This window comes from Pseudoliparis swirei, chromosome 6 (assembly GCF_029220125.1).
Source record: "Pseudoliparis swirei isolate HS2019 ecotype Mariana Trench chromosome 6, NWPU_hadal_v1, whole genome shotgun sequence".
NCBI lineage: Eukaryota > Metazoa > Chordata > Actinopteri > Perciformes > Liparidae > Pseudoliparis > Pseudoliparis swirei.
Window position 1 is genome coordinate 7,955,631 of NC_079393.1, and position 19,059 is coordinate 7,974,689.

Sequence of the window (19,059 nt, forward strand, 5' to 3'; positions counted from 1 at the left end):
AATATAAGCTCTGACAATCTTTTGTAGGATTTTCAACTGACAGTTCATGGTCTTCATTCATTGAAAATCTCAGAATGCTAGATTTAAGTTAATTTCCCTGCACTATTTATTAATTTCCTCTCCATATTTTACAATAAATAGTTTGTTTAGAACCATAACGTCTATTTTCTTTTTCGACCAGACGTTGTAAACCCTGTTCCTCGTCCCGCCGCTAGGGGTCGCTGTGGGCGCGGCCCCGCCAGTAAACACTGAAGCAGATGAAGCGTTTTTTGTTGTTGCACACACGTGAACCATTCCTCTTGTGTTGATGCTCCACGAGCGCCGCTTCCTTCAATCTGCTGTCTGCCGGTGAATTTGGTGACTCTTATTTTTGGGACACATAGGAGGAGTGACATCACTCACGAGCAGGCATTAAGCGGTGCGCGTGCACGCCACAGACTCATCATCACGCCGAAAGATGTCTGGGAACACAAGTGCGACCACGCAGTCCGCAAAAATGAAAAAGGACGAATCCTTCCTCGGGAAATTAGGAGGAACCCTGTCACGGAGGAAAAAGTCTAAAGAAGGTAAGTGTCTTGTTTTTCGTTATGATATAATATTAATAATAATCCAGTGTTATGAAAAGGCCTCTTTCTGGTCCCCTTGGTGGTGTTTCTGTCCATGGTGCTGCAATCACATGATGCGCTATTACAATATATTCTCTGGGACGTCACTGGCACTTTAATCTACTAAAAGCTCACGAGATGTGCAACACATGGATGCATTTAGCCATCAGCTGTTAAAAAAAATATCTGGACGAATATTGTAATCCGGGTCAATGTTTAATTTACATTATATAGTGTCATAATTCATACATAGGTTCAATTGCTCACACATTGTTTTGTTTTATAGTTCTCCAAGTGAATAAAGGAGAGGCCAGACAAAGTCCCCTTAACAATTCCACAGGCCTTTAGCATGAGGCACTGAGTATAAATAGATCTTATAGTCACTTGGGTGATGGGAATGCAAGGTTATGAAGATAAAGGTCTCAGTGGGACTGTTTCTAGTTTATAAACTCTCTCTAACTTATTGTCCTATATTTTCCAGACGTTGGTCAAACTATTTTCTGCCAAATGCCAGACACTGTGCGGTAAAACAGACAGCTGCAAGGTTTAACGCCTCGGTGTGTGTGTGTGTGTCTGTTTTTCTTGTGTGTGTGCTCACAGCCATGTGTTTGCAATCTCCATTAAAGGAGGTCCACTGTAGCAGGAGGACGTAGACAGACAATGTTAATTGTTCCGGGGGCCTTCGGTCAATAACTTCCATCCAACTCATATCTAAAAGAAACAAAAGGGGTTTCCACTCTTTTTTAATATAGCGATTTAACCGTTTGAATTCTCTTAATCAAACTGTTCAAATTCTAGTAGTTTAGCCTCTGCAGTCTGGATGGACAGCTGTTTTTACAGCCAAACATAGTAAAGACCAAAATGTGTCGAGATGAATTGACATGTGCATCTGAAACATTAATCTGATTGACGTTAGTTAAGAAATAATGCCAAAAGAAACTCTGATTCCAGCTTTGTTGAATGTGAATGTGTCTTTTTTTGTTTTCACGTCATTGTAAGTTAAACATATTTGTATTTTAAACTGTTGGTCGGGTCACTTTGTGACCTTTGTCTCTGTGACACGTACAGTTTCTGTCGAAAAATGAATTGATAATGAGAATAATAGGAAGTTGCAGCCCTAATGTATGTGTAATAATACTGTCATGGCAGAGGAGAATAGTTTTTTTTTTTCTAACTTCAAAGCTGCTTCAGGAGTTTAACAGAAAAGTGCAGATTTCTCATCTCAGTGATTTATTAGATGATAACAGGTTTAACTAGAATGGGCACTCGGTAGAGCGCATACCTTCGCATATCACAAGATTGGCCATTGAATTATGAAAATGTTGGCATTAGTTGCATGCCAATTGGACAAAAATGTATCGTGCTATGGTAAAAAAAAAGATGTTGACCTTTCCATGACCTTGACCTTGACCTTTGACCTGATTGATCCCAAAATCTAATCAAATGGTCCCCAGATAATAACCAATCATCCCACCAAATTCCATGCGATTCAAGAAGATTTTGACCTGTTCATGACATTTGACCTTGACCTTTGACCCGATCGATCCCAAAATCTAATCAACTGGTCCCCGGATAATAACCAATCATTCCACCAAATTTCATGCGATTCGGTTCAATACTTTTTGAGTTTTGCGAATAACACGCATACAAATCAATAAATAATAAATAAATAAATACACGGCGATCAAAACATAACCTTCCGCATTTTCAATGCGAAGGTAATGAGGAAACCAGAATACTTGTCTTCCTGCTGAAAGCTGCGCTTCAAGCTTCACAGCAACAAGTTGACATGGTTAATATAACTTTGGGACACAATGAACATAGACCATCATTTCTCAGAATGATGTCCCACAACTTGACATCGATGCAGAGTTGTGAAGTCTTCTTACAAATTGAAGGATGTTACACGTTTTCATAGAGAAAGAGCAGCTTCAGGGATTCAAACCAATCAACACGAATCCAACTGCCTCACATTGTTGGTTCCAGCTTCTCAGAAGTGAGAATTTACTGCTTTTATTTGACACCATTGGAGTTTATTGAATATATTGGGATTTTTGGGCAGTCGGTGGAAGAAAACAAGTAATTTGAAGATGTCACTTCGGCGTTTAGGAAATTGTGATGGATAATGATCCTTTTGGTACCACAGAAAAAAACAATTCAGAAATAAAATAAATGGTACTTTCAGTTTAATGATAATGATAATGTAAATAGTTGTTAGTTGCATTAATCAGTCTTGAAATAGGACTTTTTAGAGCTAGGCTAGCAGTTTCTATCTGCATCCAGTCTTTGAGCTAAGCTAGGCTAACCTCGTCCTGGACCTAAAGCACACGGATATTAAACTTTCTCTTTCTTATGATCAAGAATCCTTCACTTAACTGTATTTTTGCCACACATTTCTGATGTTTCAACCATTTATTATGTTGTGTGAGGCGTCACCTCTCGAACTCTGGTGCAGACTTTAGTGTCGGGTTCGGACATGTAGAAGTGGAGGAAGGGAAACGTGTGATCGGAGGAGCCTGAAGCATTTCCCCTTTGTGCTGATGTGTAATGGAAGCTGTATAACAGTTCCTATCATCTTCCAACCTCCAGCTTATCTTCAAATAACGTGCCCCGCCCTTCATTTAGCCAACGCATGATTATAAGCCTGTGCTGAAGATGATAAAGTCTGCAGTGAGGACAGTGGGGAATCACCTCCCTGTGTGTGTGTGTGTGTGTGTGTGTGTGTGTTTGAGTGCAGCCTGTGAGAGTGCAGTGCCCCTGTGTGGTCAAAGTGGATTAAAGCCCAGCTGATAAACACATTATTTCGGTAATGCTGGAATTAAAAATCCGTATCAGTATAATGGGAGGAAACCATATGCCAGCGGTTCCCAAATTCAAGAATGCCGCGGCCCAATTTGAAATCTGAAAATGTAACCGATTAAAAATGTATTAACCGACAATGTATGTTTGGATACCATTTTCTCCGGAGCTCATATATATTTACTTTAATACTACAAGAGGGCGCCCCATTTGACATTGTTTTGTTTGACGGTCAGAAAAATAGGTCAGATAAAAGAATAACACGTAATTTAAATCATAAATATTTTTATATGAATTTCAAACTTTTCAAAATTGAAAATTAAAAACATTTTATTTATTTATTGTAAATGACCTCTCGCGGCCCATGCAGTACCTTCGCGGCCCACCAGTGGGAATCGCTGCCATATGCGGTTTAGTCTTCATGGAGCTCATGGCCTCAAATGCTGCTGCTGCTGTTGTGGTTTCTGTTATTTTTTGGGTGTGGTGCTTTGTATTCATTAAAGAGGAACACCCACGAGAGACGCGTTGCCACTGGAACAGTTGATTCACGTTTGCTGAATAATCATTACCAGCGTCATTGGATGGTGCCCTTTAAAGAAAGGGACTCTTGGTGTCTTCACTCCTTTGCAACGTGTGCACTGTTTAGTTAAGTTAAGCATTTAAAGAGTCCTTTTCTTGTTGTATGGGATGTGTTGCTTCAGGCTATACAACATGACATAAAGGAACCGTTCTTCTTTTTTCTTTCCACAGCCCAGATGCCTGCATGTTCATGTCTGTATCCTGATAAACTGAAAGGAAGTGTGCATGTCTCTGACAAGGCTCGACTCCCTTTGTCAGCAACAGATAGTTCAGTGAATACAGAAAAAAAACCATGTTTGCTTTATAAGGATGGAGAGGATGAGCGTCGGGTCACATCCTCGCCGTATCATCTCAGGGTGAAGAGTATTTACTCTCTGAACATACACACGAGTACTAAGATACAGGATGGATGCTGATTGTAGTAAGTCATCTGTTTATTCTTGCGACTCTTTTTTGACTCACTCGTTGTATTGTTGCTAACTATCAAAAAGAGATGGAGGATTGAGTACATCATGATTTAATTAATGTGTTAAACATCCCAAAATGGTGGAAATAAAACCAACACTATTATAAATATGTTACAATATATCGTTTTACTGTTGTTTATACTGTTGAGAAGTATTTAACATTTTTAACACCCACATTGAAGGTAAATCGTATCATTATTTTAGCAGTCAGACTGGTATTTTAATTTGAAAGAGTAAAGTTAATCTTAAAAAGGAGGAAAATATATTTTCAGTTGTAAACATATGTACAACTAAAATGCCAAATAAAGCAAAGGTAATTAAAAAATATTAGAGCTGATGTACACTACCGTTCAAAAGTTTGGGGTCACTTAGAAATGTCTTTATTTTTCAAAGAAAAGCACTGTTTTTCAATAAAGATAACATTAAATTAATCAAAAAAACACACATACATTTGTAAATGTGGTAATTATTATTCAAGGTGGAAGTGTCTGGTTTCTGAATAATATCCATATAGGTATATTATGAGCCCATTCACTCAACTATCACTCCATGTTTCTAATGGTCATTGTGTTTTGCTAAAGACTAAAGACTAATATCTGATTTAAAAACCCTTATGTTAGCATGTTCAAAAACAGTTATGTGTTATGCTGGTGATATATGCTGCCTTCCTTTGCTTGAGCTTTTTAACAAAAAAAAAATAAATAAAATTAATTTAAAAATTTAATTATTAATTGTTTGATCTTTTTTTTTCTTTTCTATATTCAATTATTTTTTCAATAAAATGTGTGAATAAAGTAAAGAGAGAATTTATCTAGGTGACCTTTTGACTTTTTTTTCTTTTGTAGTTTTGACTAATATTAGCTGATTAATAATGAATATGTAAGAAAATGCAGCACAGAAAAACTGAAGATACATTTAACATAATGCAATTCTTCAGTTTCTTTACCCTGATATGTCGAACTCAGAAAGTATTTTGGTCACAATACTTAAAAAATTGTATTTAAAATATTGTTATTGGACATGTTTATCTATTTTAGGTGTTTAGTAAAAAGACCAGTAGAAGTCCAATATGGAGAAAAGTGAACTACAGGTGAATAAAGTACATAAGAAACACTCGTAAGTAAATAAAAGGAGTAAAAAGCGCCCCGTGGAGCAGACTCAGTGGCTGCTGTGACTCACTGGTGCCTGTGTTGGTGTAAATAACCGCGGCTATATTTAAGGTCCGGCCTGTCTTCTCCCTACAGCTGCATTATTTATACCCCCCCCCCCCCTGTGCCACGGTGACCCCCCCTCGGGAGCAGTGGAACCAAACAGACGCGGTCGATTTCAATCTGCTGTTTCAATCCGCTGTTGTTTACCATGCGGACCGATTACACTGAGGACATCTTATGATATTTTTTGTATTATCTCTAAAGCCAAAACACATCTGTCCATGGACGCTGTTGCTGTCCTCCTCCCGTAACGGATTATTAAAACCACTGGCGTTTATTTGTGTTAGATGAATGTTCCTGACTGCAGGCTTTGATTTGTAGTTGGTGTAATCCTGTTAACAGGAATAAAGCCACTGATGCCTGATTGATTATCCGCTGCAGCAAAGGATAATAAAGGCTCCGTTCACATGCCGGGTAAACATCCCCTCCCTCTTGAAATGCTGTTGAATTACTCTCCTGCCATTCAAACAGTCAGTAAGAGAAACAGAATAGTGCACATATGTTTACACCACGCCGCATGCATTATATATGAATTATATTGAGATTGAAATGAAAGGATACCTGTGACCGGTCAGTGGCGTTGTGTCCTGTGTCCAACAGCCCACAGGTTACCGGTGTTGAGTCGATGATATGTGTTTATGTCCAGTGTGGACCTTCCTGTCCCACACACACACACACACACACACACACACTCACCCCTCAGCGTCTCCTGTAACTGGACCGCAGACGTGGGGTGGAGGGTTGTGACAGAAATAAACACGTGATGACGCCCCATGCCACTGCTCAGTCCCACCGACTACGACTCACACACACATATACGTGCACTCCCGCATATTCTACCTCAGCTCGCAGCCGTCGTAGGGAACCCGGAGACATGGCGGGGCTGCTGTGTGGGACCAAGAGGAAGAAACAAGGTACATTTGGGTTTTTTATCAGCGGCTTTTTGAGGAACTCTGAAGTTTAAATGGGGAAGCAGGACCCGTTACCTTCGTGCAACTGCAGGTTAACGTCCAGCTATGTGTTGTGTCGGTTGTTTTGTGAGGGTAAGATGCAAGTAGTCACTACTTAAAATGACAGTCTGTGTGTGTGTGTGTGTGTGTGTGTGTGTGTGTGTGTTGCTGTGATATTTCTGGATCCAAGGGGTGAAAGTTGTTTTATTTCCATAATTAAAATTCTCAATATAGTGTAATATGACCATTTTCACCCTGGTTTTACTTCACTGTGTGAAGCGCCGGCAGCAGTAATTGAGTGGGATTCACTGGAGGGGGAGGAAGCAGCACAATTATGATGAAATGCAGAAAGCTTGCTCTGTAATTACAGAGCAAACAGCAGATCTGTGGAGAGATATGATATTCTGCTCTTTATGGGAAGGTTGAATCAGATTGTAACTCTATGGGGACTCCTCCTCCTCTTCCGACTCCTCCTCCTCCCGGGGTTATTATGTCTCTGTTCATGCTTTTGAAGTTCAGATTGTGACCAGATTCTATCATAAACACATCAGTCAAGACTTTGTGTTATTATAGTATCAATTGGAAACATCTATTCAGCATACTTTTAACTTGAAAAAGAGCTCAAAGTGCAACTATTGGTTCTCCTCACAGGTTGTATGAACTGCAAAGTCAATGAAAAGACAGATTTGATGCTATTGATTGTCGGTCGGTCGTACAGAATGAAATGCAGGGGGATAAAAGCTTTGTGTCCATTAGGGGAAGAAAGCCTTTGAATCTCTGCGGAGTCTCTCCGGTCAGAAGTAAAAGCATCTCAGTAGAAATGGATTTTATTCTATTCCTGACTCAAAGTGTGTGTTTGTGTTTGTTACTTTGTGTTTGGTCTCTTTAAATAAACTTAAAGTTTCACGGTTTGATGCTAAATTCGTCTTCTAATCATATTTTCAGGATGTTGTATGGGAACATTATTGTTCTAAAATACATGCTTGTATTAATTTATCTGACAAATAATAATAATAAACTGATTATGATTAATATACTTTTGACAATGATTTTTTAATGCACAAATCATGCATACAATGAAAGCCTGCCTTACGTAAAAGCACATAATCATGACTTTTACAACACAATGAGGGTGAATTTCTTTTAAAAAGTACCACGGCAACTTAGTTTTGCCCAAATATGACATCGTCTGACTCATGAAGGACCTTTGTTTTATAAAAGGGTGGGAAATGAATGAAGCAGAACCTGAAATATCCTCTTTTTTTATTCGTCCTTGTCAATAAATGCCGCCTAAATTACCCACAATGCAATTGGAACTTGCAAATGCAAGTTTAAATTGTAATCCAGGTGTGTTATGCTACAGCTCCTCATGTAAATCTAATCCAGCTCCAGCAGAGATGAGCGTTTTACACGCGCAACGCAGACGTTCATGTGTAGAGGCGGCGGAGTTCGCCTGTAATTGGCTGGTTGAAGTGTCTAAAGATTTAGAGAAACCTTTACAGAAAACTTTTTATTTGGCTTTTACGGACACTAAACCGAGAAGAGGGGGGGGGGAATGAAGAAGTGTCTCTAGAGGAGAAGCAGTCGCCACAAATTGACATCAAATCGACACCACAAGGGTCATCAGTGGTGATTGTGAACTGGTTTACCAGACATGTGACGAGCTTTCTCTTTATTGTCTTCTTCTTTTCTTTCTGTCCCACGGTCTCTGCCTGACAATATAACGAGGGCTCTTTTTTTAGACGCAATTTGTTTCCTTCCAGTTACTCATAAGCAGAACTAACAATCACGTCTTTTTTCTTTCTGTTGATTTGTTTTATCGAATTTGTGGCGACTGGTTTTCCTTATGTTTTTTGTGTGTGTCTTGTTTTCTCACCAGTGAGTGATCTCCGTGAGGAGGGGAAGAATGCCATCAATGCTCCCATGCTTCCCACGGGGACAGACATCCACCCGGAGGACACACTGCTGGGTACAAACACACACACACACACACATGGAAATGTAAAGAACTTATTTAAAATGTAAACATATTTTATGCAAAAGAACTGTTACCACCTGGATGTTTAACATTTTTTACTGTTTTTCATTTTCATACTCAATTGCATTTAAATTATTTTCCACTTTTGTGAAAAATGAGAAGAAACACAACTAATAAATTAAAAAAACAACAACAACAAAAACAATTGAAAATAAGGAAAAATAATGAATCATAATACACCCACCCACACCCATGGCCTTTACATTTGTTCACAGATTTTTGTAATGTGTAATGTTCCACTTTTTTGCACATCACTGTCAGGGGTTACCGAGGTCACGGAGGGTAATATTGATATGTTGACACATGTTGAGTAATGGAGACTTTGACAGTGGAGGAGCAGGAAATGAAAGTGGTGAGGGGGAGTCGCCTTTGTCCTCCGTCAGCATGAGAATCACCCTTGACTTCAGGGCGAAAGGAACAGAGTGTGTGTGTGTGTGTGTGTGTGTGTGTGTGTGTGTGTGTGTGAGAGACAGAAAGTGTGTCTGCAATGAAACGGGATGAATAAACTGAATTTCTCTCACATTATCTTCACCAGAGGAAAACGCGGAGAGGATCATGTTGGACCCGACGTCGCGGGAAAATCTTAAATTTAAAGATCTGCTGAAGGTAATCTGGGATCAAGCATCATAACAATATATAAAGAAACGGTACATAGAAGCAGTTTGGCTGTAGTTTGTTTTATTTTGTTTATCCGTGTCCAGGTCCTGATCGACTGGATCAACAGTGAGTTGGAGGAAGACAGGATCATCGTCAAAGACCTGGAGGAGGACTGCTATGATGGACAGGTGCTCCAGAAGTTATTTGGTGAGGCATTGGTTCCTTTGGCATCACTCAGCGTAATTATCCACACAGCTTCATGTGGCCTTCAACTTGCATGTAACATACATGTAAAAACATATGAAAAGCAGTATTAGCTGTAGTAGGAACTATATAATTACTGCTGTTTCGTGAATATTGAAAGTGAATCGATACATGTATGTTAAAGCAACAGGCCGCACCATTAACAACAATGTATACATTTCCATTCGCAGCTTGTGGTTTCGATATAAAGACGTTTTTGTTTCTTATTAGAGTTTAATGTTCGAAAAAGCATTCTCAGTACACAGTTAGCAGCAATTTAATATTTAATGTAGCATCATTTCATTACTTTATGTTTCTGCGTACCAGCCGTGCATCTGACATGACGAATAATGGGGAATTAGCAGTAAGTTGGCAGTATAGTGAATATCTTGCAAAAAAAAGTATTCTGAATACACACAATTCACTCGCTAGCTTTCTTTAATTCCGTAGCACATTGCCCACTTCATCAAATAACATGTTAACTTGCTGACATTGTCCCACTCCGGTTTCCACTCTATGTGTATCTGGTGTCTTTGGTCTGTTCGGGGCTTCCCCCTCGTGTCTCTCATTTGTTACAGCAGGCTGACCACAATGTTTATTTATTGTGTGCCAATTATCTATTTAATTTCTAAATATAACATGTTTTATCCTGTGTGTTGACTCTTTGAATTCTGCGGTGGGGGGGGGGGGGGGGGGGTTGTATACTTAAAGAGGAAAACGGAGGTCTCATTACCTTCGCATTGAAAATGCGGAAGGTAATGTTTTGATCGCCGTGTATTTATTTATTTATTTATTTGTATGCGTGTTATTCGCATAAGTAAAATAGTATTAAACCGAATCGCATGAAATTTGGTGGGATGATTGGTTATTATCCGGGGACCATTTGATTAGATTTTGGGATCGATCGGGTCAAAGGTCATGGTCAAGGTCATGAAAAGGTCAACATCTTCTTTTTACCATAGCGCGGTCAATTTGTATCCAATTGGCATGCAACTAATGCCAAAATGTTCATAATTCAATGCCCAATCTTGTGATATGCGAAGGTATGCGCTCTACCGAGTGCCCATTCTAGTTTATAATAGTTCTGTTCTCCATACAAACACCAGCTTATTATTGCAGCCTGGCAAAATGTGTCATCCGCTCTCAAACGTGCAACAATGAAAACATCAAGACCCCAGCATGTTCAATGAAACAAAAAAATCCAGGTAGTACGACACAGGACTGGCATTTGGTTGCATATGTTGCAAAAGTGTAAGAACAAACAACTAAAAACACAGCAGGAAACATTTGGTTAAGTGCTGTGTGATTTTCCTCATTTCTGTTAAAGCCCTTTTTAGTTTTCTCACTCTTTTCTCACGGTCACACCTTCTGTTCTCTCAGTCTTTTATTGCATCAGTGCCCAGTTTAGATGTCCTTTCTTTATCAGAGTTGTATATATATATATTTGAACACACACGTTGGAGATAAGCTTCCTAAATCCTCTCCTACTCTTGCTTGGAGCCGAGGATCTTTGTCGTCTGCATTTCTACTTTTTCAAGATCAAACAAACAAAATCCAAACAAATTAAATACTGCATATTTTTGGTTTAAAGCACTTCTGTAACTTGTGTCTTTTATGTAAATGAAGATTTTTAATCTGTATACAAGTTCCTCTCATTCTCATTCCTATTCAAACATTGCACTCTTGCTCGAGTTTATCTGTTCAACACCAGCCGCGCGATGGAAACAATTATTCAGTCTCTCCCTGAGTGCTTGAGCTGATGTCTCATCTCCGTTGTTGTTGTTGTTGTTGTTGACAGAAAAGTTGTCGGGCAGGAAGCTGAACGTGGCCGAGGTGACCCAGTCGGAGATCGGCCAAAAGCAGAAGCTTCAGACGGTTTTGGAGGCCGTCAACGAGCTGCTGCGGCCTCACGGCTGGACGCTTGAGTGGAGTGTGGACTGTGAGTGTTTACATTGACTTCAGCGATGAGCTGCTGGAACTGGCACTCCAGAGGTTAAGTGTTATACTTCTTTAACCTGAGAGATCTGACAAGCGAAAGATGGAAAAAAAAGAATGGTTTTGAAGCAACAGAGCTGTCTTGATATATCTCAACTTGTAGTCACTACAATGGGTCACGCTTCAATTCACCATCTTTCAAACTCTACACGTCTCTTTTGCAACACAGGTTTTTTTTTTGGAAGGCTAAGATAAGCCTGATGACATCGCCATGACAACTTTGGGGTCATTTTGGCACAGATTGGGGAGCTCCTCTATAGCCACAGTTTTACAGGTTTTAAAACATTAGTGTAATGCCTCCTCAACATATTATCTTTTACCGTGCATAAGAAATGCAAAGTAGTTAATCTAGTACAGAGTTTTGAGGAGTTTTGCATCTTTTCAATTTTTAGTTTTGTCTCTCGGAGAAAAAGAAAAGTCACAGACCCTTCATCTTTAAGAAAAGTAGGTAAAGTGATCTTAAGGGGAGCAAATGGCTGACTGTCCTCTCTTCTGATTGGCTATCACAGCTATCCATTCAAAGAACCTGGTGGCGATTGTCTATCTGCTGGTGGCGCTCGCCATGCACTTCCTGGCTCCCATCAGGCTGCCGGAGCACGTCTCTGTGAAGGTGGTGGTTGTCAAGGTAACGCGGCTCATCAACCACACACAGGGTTGGCATTGAATGTCGTTATTGTGCAATGACGCAGGGATGGATACGGAGGTTTATTGTTATTTTGATTCATTTATTTGAACTTTTATTTAACCCTAATTGAGATTAAGAACGTCTCCTTTAAGATTGCCGCTGATAAATGTGACGAATAATGTCAGTTAATGCAAAATATACCTCAAAATAAAACACAAGAAACTTAGAAAATATCAAGGACCCATCCAAAACAATAATATAATGAGGCTAACAGATGATAGTTATAGATATACACTACTGTTCAAAAGTTTGGGGTTACTTAGAAATGTCTTTATTTTTCAAAGAAGAGCACTGTTTTTTCAATAAAGATAACATTAAATTTATCAAAAATACACTCTATTCATTGTTAATGTGGTAAATGACTATTCTAGGTGGAAGTGTCTGGTTTCTAATGAAATATCTCCATAGGTGTATAGAGGCCCATTTCCATCAACTATCACTCCAGTGTTCTAATGGTACATTGTGTTTGCTAATCGCCTTAGAAGACTAATATCTGATTAGAAAACCCTTGTGCAATTATGTTAGCACAGCTGAAAACAGTTATGCTGGTGATATAAGCTATACAACTGGCCTTCCTTTGAGCTTGAAGTTTGAAGAACAAAATTAATACTTCAAATATTAATCATTATTTCTAACCTTGTCAATGTCTTGACTATATTTTCTATTCAATTTTCAATTCATTTGATAAATAAAAGTGTGAGTTTTCATGGAAGACACAAAATTGTCTGGGTGACCCCAAACTTTTGAACGGTAGTGTATGGCTCACTCATTTGTCAGTATTTGTCTTTATCTTGTATTTATCCATACATGTGACGATAATAACAGGTATCGGTTGTCGTTATTCTAACTGAGGCGTTTTTATTTTGTTTGAGCAGAAACGAGAGGGGATCCTGCAGACTGCTGTTGTGACCAAGGAGCTGACGAGCACCACCGAGTAAGAGCTCGAGGACCGTCTCCTTTTCTCTATTAACGCTCTCGTGTAAAGTTAATCCTTTAATAAATGTTTTATTGTAGTGCAAAGTATAAATGAATAATCGTCTCCCATTTTTGCTGTGCTTCTTTCAGAATGATGATGGGAAGGTTTGGTGAGTCCCAGACACAATTCATCTCACAGCATTATGTAAATAATTTAGCATTTTGGGAACTGGGTTGTTCGCATCCCAGCTGGCAGTGAGATGAGAAGATCAATCACTCTAATGTCTGTTTGTGAAATGTGTTGCTATGCTCTAGCTTCTTCTAAAGGTTCTGGAATCTGTCTTCTCGCAGCTTACTGATAAACATGTTTATTAGAAAGCAACAAGGGGGGACTATTTCTTGGGCGGGTGCAGTGAACTCCAGCTAAATAACTGTAAATGTACAACTTTCCTAGATAGATATGAGAGTGATATTAATCTTCTCATCTCAAAATGTCCCATATGGTCAAACTGTTACTTTAAGGGTTGTTTTTGTTCTTTTTTTTACAAAGAGAGGGACGCGTTTGACACTTTGTTGGATCACGCACCGGACAAGCTCAACGTGGTGAAAACGGTATTAAAGACCTTTGCTTTGCATGATAATATAACAATAATAGATGTAGTGGAGAGCATAATAATATGATTAGATTGTAAAAAACGATTAATAGTTGATTGATCCTGTTTCCAGTCTCTCATCACCTTCGTGAACAAACACCTGAACAAGCTGAACCTGGAAGTCACTGAGCTGGAATCTCAGGTAAGATATGGAACGCTTGACCTACAGACTCACAGTCATGTGAGTTATTACAAATATAATTAGTTTGTGTGATCCAAAATATTTCCATCCTCTCAACATCCCTCTATTTGCATGCACAATTACATTTGTTCACACACATATAATCCAATCTGATTTGCTTATTCAGTTTTAATATTGTATGTGCTGTAAACTGTGCAGGCTCTAAATATAATCTGTATGTGTATTTATGTATGTCTGTGTGCGTCCAGTTTGCTGATGGTGTGTACCTGATATTGCTGATGGGGCTGCTCGAGGACTACTTTGTCCCTCTGTACAACTTCTTCCTCACCCCTGAGAGCTTCGAACAGAAGGTGATCGATCTCACCCTCATAAAGTGACACGTGTCAGTCAAACGGGTCACATTTTAAGCGACTCACCAGTGCATTGAGCTTCCACGTTGTGTCCCCCCCCCCCCCCCATTAGGTCCACAATGTGGCGTTTGCCTTTGAGCTGATGCAGGATGGAGGCCTGAAGAAACCCAAAGCCAGACCAGAAGGTATTTTATCAACATTGTTATAAGTTCAGATACCAGTTTAATGGAGGTTGACGGATATTATGAGTCTCTTGCACTGACGGTGGTTTAAAAACGGTGTTTAGTGAATGGTTGATGTCTGACAGTAGCAGTCATATTAGAGGTTGTCCAGTAGATGGAGACGTTGTCTTACCCTTTAACTCTAGAGCTGGGTGGGTGGTGCTGAGTTCCTTCTGCCCTGAGCTCCACGTTTAACCCTTGTGTTGCCTTAGGGTCATTTTGACCCGAATCAATATTACACCCTCCCCCCGCCTTAGGATTAATTTGACCCCATTCAATGTTTAATGTCGGTGTTCTTTCGGTAGTCAACAAACAAACATAAAGTGCCTCACACTTAAACTTGGAAAACAATATTAATTCTAATAATTTTCTGGAGGTTTTAATTGCTGGTGTCAAATTGAACCCAAAGGGTAAAATATGTTAGTAAATATAAAGGTAACAGGAGGGTGAAACATTGAATCGGGTCAAAATGACCCAAAGGCGGGGGGAGGGTGTAATATTGATTCGGGTCAAAATGACCCTAAGGCAACACAAGGGTTAAATAAACCATCCAGTTCTTTTTAAAGAGAGCTTATACTTAAAGAATAAAAAATATGATTTACTGGCATCACATATTATGTCGACTATTATTTCATAAGCAAAGTGTTCCCCTGTTTTTCACAGACACATTTTATTTGACCCATTATGCTCCACAAAGCCCCTGTAGAGTGAGACATGCTATTATAGGAATAGCTTTAAATAATCTAACACAGTTGACTGATGGCGTACTTTAACTGTAATCAGCATTTCACTTAACTGAAGCCATCACATTTATATCAGGGACTATAACTAATTTTAATCTGCAGAATATGATAGAGAAAGAATAATGTGTTTGATGTTTTGCGACTTTAAATGTTAACAGTCAGTACAACCATGTGAGCTCAATATACGTTAGACCTCATATTTAATTATGCAGTATACTTCTCTTGTATGCACTTACATAATTCTCAGAGCAATCACGTTTTGCTCCACGTTCTCCTCCCATGTTTCTCCATATTTAATGTCTCACGTTTTACTTTCTTGAACCACTGTATATACTATTGATATTGTGCTTTGTATTTATTATTTCTTTTTGCATTCATTGCTCTTTCAATGTTGATTTCCTGATTTGTATCTGTTTTATTATAAGTGCACGATGCACAGTCCTTGAAGATATATTATCCTGCTCAATTGTAAATGATTATAAATATGCATCAGTATCAACTAACTTTAAAAATATGGAAATATTGTTTCCCTCCACAATGTATTATTGCAAATTTTCCCTTCTTCAAACATGTTTTCAAGTCAAAAAGAAAATATTTCTTCTTTGCAAAAAAAATATTTCTTTGTGCTATAATTGGACATTATAACAATTATTTTCATACCCATATTATCTTCCAACTGCGCTGCTACGACAGTCACATGCTCTCATTCGCATTCAGTCTGCTGAGTATTGTGCACATCTGCAGGTTCATTAAAAATTAAATATATCAGCCGAGCTAGCGGATATGCAGACGCTAAGCGGCTGAAGGCGACCTCGTTTAAATGGTGATGCAATAGGACACTGCTGTAACAACATGATGTCAGGCATGAATCCCTTAACAAAGGCCTAGTTGTGATGATACATTACAACACTGATGTGTTACATCATGTTACCAATGAAGAGAACAGAGAGTGTGTGTGTGCTCTCCTGGTAAAAAGTAGACATCATATGATTTCTGATGAGCTATTTTACTATTTTATTTTATTACGCTTCATATCATTTTCAAAATGTACAAATAACCTTTGTAGGAAAGTAGTCCAGCAGCAATCACAGAAGGAGCTCTTTTGCATCGTGAACATGATTTCATGGTCGCACAGCTCATTAATTGTGTGCTTCGATGTTCCAAGGATCCAATTTAGTATCATGTAAGATGAGATTTTGCGCATGTCAAAGGTCTAATTATTCTTCCTCTAGCTCCTCATGATATGTTCAGCGAACTAAATGTCTCTGCTGCGTGCGTTTTTGTGTTCTAGATGTTGTCAACCTGAATCTAAAATCCACCCTCAGAGTCCTCTACAACCTGTTCACCAACTACAAAAACTCTGACTGAGCATTTCCTGTTTCACGCCCTGACATCACTCCCGATCCCTGTTCCCGCGCTGATGTTACGCTGTACGGTCCGGACACTGGAGGAGACCAACTGGGACTGAAAGTCATCATTATGTGGGACTTGTAAAGAGCCGCGGCGAAGTAGCCCCAAAAAAAAAAGGCTCTGAATGTTCGTATTTTATCTTCTCCAAAATGTCAGTATTTATTTATTCCTTCCTTGAATGTTAAATTCAACCCAGGAAACCCTGCGACCTTTAGTCTGTATTGAGTCCTCAGCCGGCACAAGAATAATGAATAAGCAAGGCCGGATGTTGAAACTGGAAAACATTTCTGTGTTAACTCCAGAATATTTAAGAAAGTTTAACAAACATGGTTATATATTATATAGTATAACAAATGAAGTCGTGTAAATATTCTAAGAATAGTTTTTGGAAAGACATATATTTGCTTTCTTGCCAAGCGTGTGATGAGGAGATTAATACCAAGCTCATGTTGGAATGATAAATATTAAACTCATTTTAGAGCCGGCAGACGGTTTTCTTAGCTTAGCATAGAGACAGGAAACGGGGAAAATGCTCGTCGGATAACAATCTGCGTAAAACTCAAGTAACACATTTTGTATTGCTTTTTTAAAAATCGGTTGAAAAAGAAAAGTGTCCAAACAACAATAACTATGGATAACATTTAAAAAATGTCAGGTTGGACAATAATACTGTCCACCAGGTGTCTTTATTGTATACATACATTTTGGACATAAGTGCCGTTAAACCTGGAGATCGTTTCAATGGAATTGCTAAGCAACAGCTTGGGTCCATGTTTACTTCCCTTCAGTCAGCTGATGCCATTCACATACACCGGAGCAAGGCGTGTGGTTTGTAGCCCTGCAAAAGGAAATGCTCTGGAGCTCATCTTGAACGAAAATGTTCTATAAAGTTCATTTAAAAATGCTCAAAAACCACATCCAATCGCACCATAACTGTCCATTAGAGTCGGAAGCTGAGATGGCTTCGCTGATACTCTGCTAAGCTGGTATCGTTAGCAGGAGTTTAATATAATAGCCTTTTCTTTTTTTTGCAAATAACAGCTAGGGGAAAAACTACATTTTTCCTAAAGTAAATTGAGTTTTAGCTTTAGCTAAGCATAACTGTGACTATCTCACAAACTAGATTTGAGATGGTTTTAATTCATACATTTTCTTTTAGCTTTGAGATGACGTCGCTCTCTTTCTTTAGCGGTCTCGTTGGTAACAGTTTCGTTTTTAGCTCTGCTTTGGAGAAACATGATGTTAAAATCTGAAACTGATAACTCGTGACAACATCAATGAATTATTGATATAATATATAGTCTACAGATTCATATTAATATGTACCCTATACCTTCTCCCAATCTCAGCTGGGATCGGCTCCAGCGCCCCGCGACCTCAAATAGAATAAGCGGTTTGGATACTGCAGTGGAATTAATAATATTAATGAATGAATTAGTTTTTCCGTTGTTTCCCCCGGCTTCCATCTTAATGCTAAGCTAAGCTAACTAGCGGCTGGCTCTGATTTCATATTTGTCCACTCGTTGTTGGGTGTTATCGATCTTCTCCCGCTGCCTAACTCTTGCCAAGAAAAGCCAATGTGCATTCTTCCCCAAAACTATTCCTCCTGTTACCTTCGGGTCAATTTGACGCCATTCAATGTTTAACCCTCCTGTTACCTTTATATTTACTGACATATTTTACCCTCTGGGTCAATTTGACCCCAGCAATTAAAACCTCCAGAAAATTATTAGAATTAATATTGTTTTCCAAGTTTAAGTGTGATGTACTTTATGTTTGTTTGTTGACTACCTAAATAGCCCTTATATATACAAAAGTTGATATTTCTTATATGTTTGACACAGTGAAAAACAGCCTGGGGTCAAATTGACCCCAAAGAACACCGACATTAAACATTGAATGGGGTCAAATTGACCCGAAAGGTAACAGGAGGGTTAAGAAACTTTAAATTGCTCTATATTCTAGAATATCTGAAAATACGTTGTATATTCTCACTACATACTTGACAGCTGAAGGAACTGTGGCCGATCCTCTTTTTACTCTGAACTATGCACACCATAAGCCATATTTAAAAGTCAATGCTGTTGCCTTAAGTGCAGCGGGCTCTCTCCGTCCCGGGAGAGCTCCAGCCAGAGTATCTTCGTATTCACCGGCCTTTCATCGGGGTCTCCGAGGAGGCCCGGACCCCACACTGCTCTTCTGAAGCGGCCCGCGGAGCCACCTGGAGACCGGCTAAGATGTACAGTGGACGACTTGTGCATTTTAGAGCCGGGTCTGAATTATTAAGAGAGTGGATGACTCAATCTAAACCGAGCTCGCGCTGGATGTCTCACTCCTCTGTGTGTGTGTGTGTGCGTTTTCAATTCTTTTAATTTTGCCTATCAAGAAATAAATGGCTGAAATCAAACCGAAAGAGCATTTCATTACGTCTCTTACTTGTGTGATAGCTTGGATTC

General features: G+C 39.1%; 1 protein-coding gene across 4 annotated transcripts; it reads left to right on the forward strand.

Moving 5' to 3' along the window:
• Positions 1-256: 256 nt before the first annotated feature.
• On the forward strand, positions 257-19,010 carry parvb (parvin, beta). Of its 4 annotated transcripts, XM_056417405.1 has the most exons (14): positions 477-566; positions 4,155-4,404; positions 8,491-8,580; positions 9,185-9,255; positions 9,351-9,453; positions 11,288-11,428; positions 11,994-12,109; positions 13,045-13,103; positions 13,235-13,254; positions 13,635-13,696; positions 13,811-13,879; positions 14,128-14,229; positions 14,342-14,414; positions 16,485-19,010. In XM_056417405.1, exons 2-14 carry the CDS (start codon positions 4,389-4,391, stop codon positions 16,559-16,561), a joined length of 999 nt encoding a protein of 332 aa, XP_056273380.1. In that variant the 5' UTR covers positions 477-566; positions 4,155-4,388; the 3' UTR covers positions 16,562-19,010. The 4 variants fall into 4 exon arrangements, with proteins under 4 accessions (XP_056273378.1, XP_056273380.1, XP_056273377.1 ...); XM_056417403.1 differs by lacking the exon at positions 4,155-4,404 and having other exon boundaries at positions 257-566; XM_056417402.1 differs by lacking the exons at positions 477-566; positions 4,155-4,404 and adding an exon at positions 5,830-6,575.
• Positions 19,011-19,059: the final 49 nt, after the last annotated feature.

Coding starts and splice junctions, on each gene's coding strand:
- parvb (XM_056417402.1), top strand. CDS start 6,425: ATGACGCCCCATGCCACTGCTCAGTCCCACCGACTACGACTCACACAC. Junction 9,454..11,287: donor GGTGCTCCAGAAGTTATTTG/GTGAGGCATTGG, acceptor TGTTGTTGACAG/AAAAGTTGTCGGGCAGGAAG. Junction 14,230..14,341: donor CTGAGAGCTTCGAACAGAAG/GTGATCGATCTC, acceptor CCCCCCCATTAG/GTCCACAATGTGGCGTTTGC.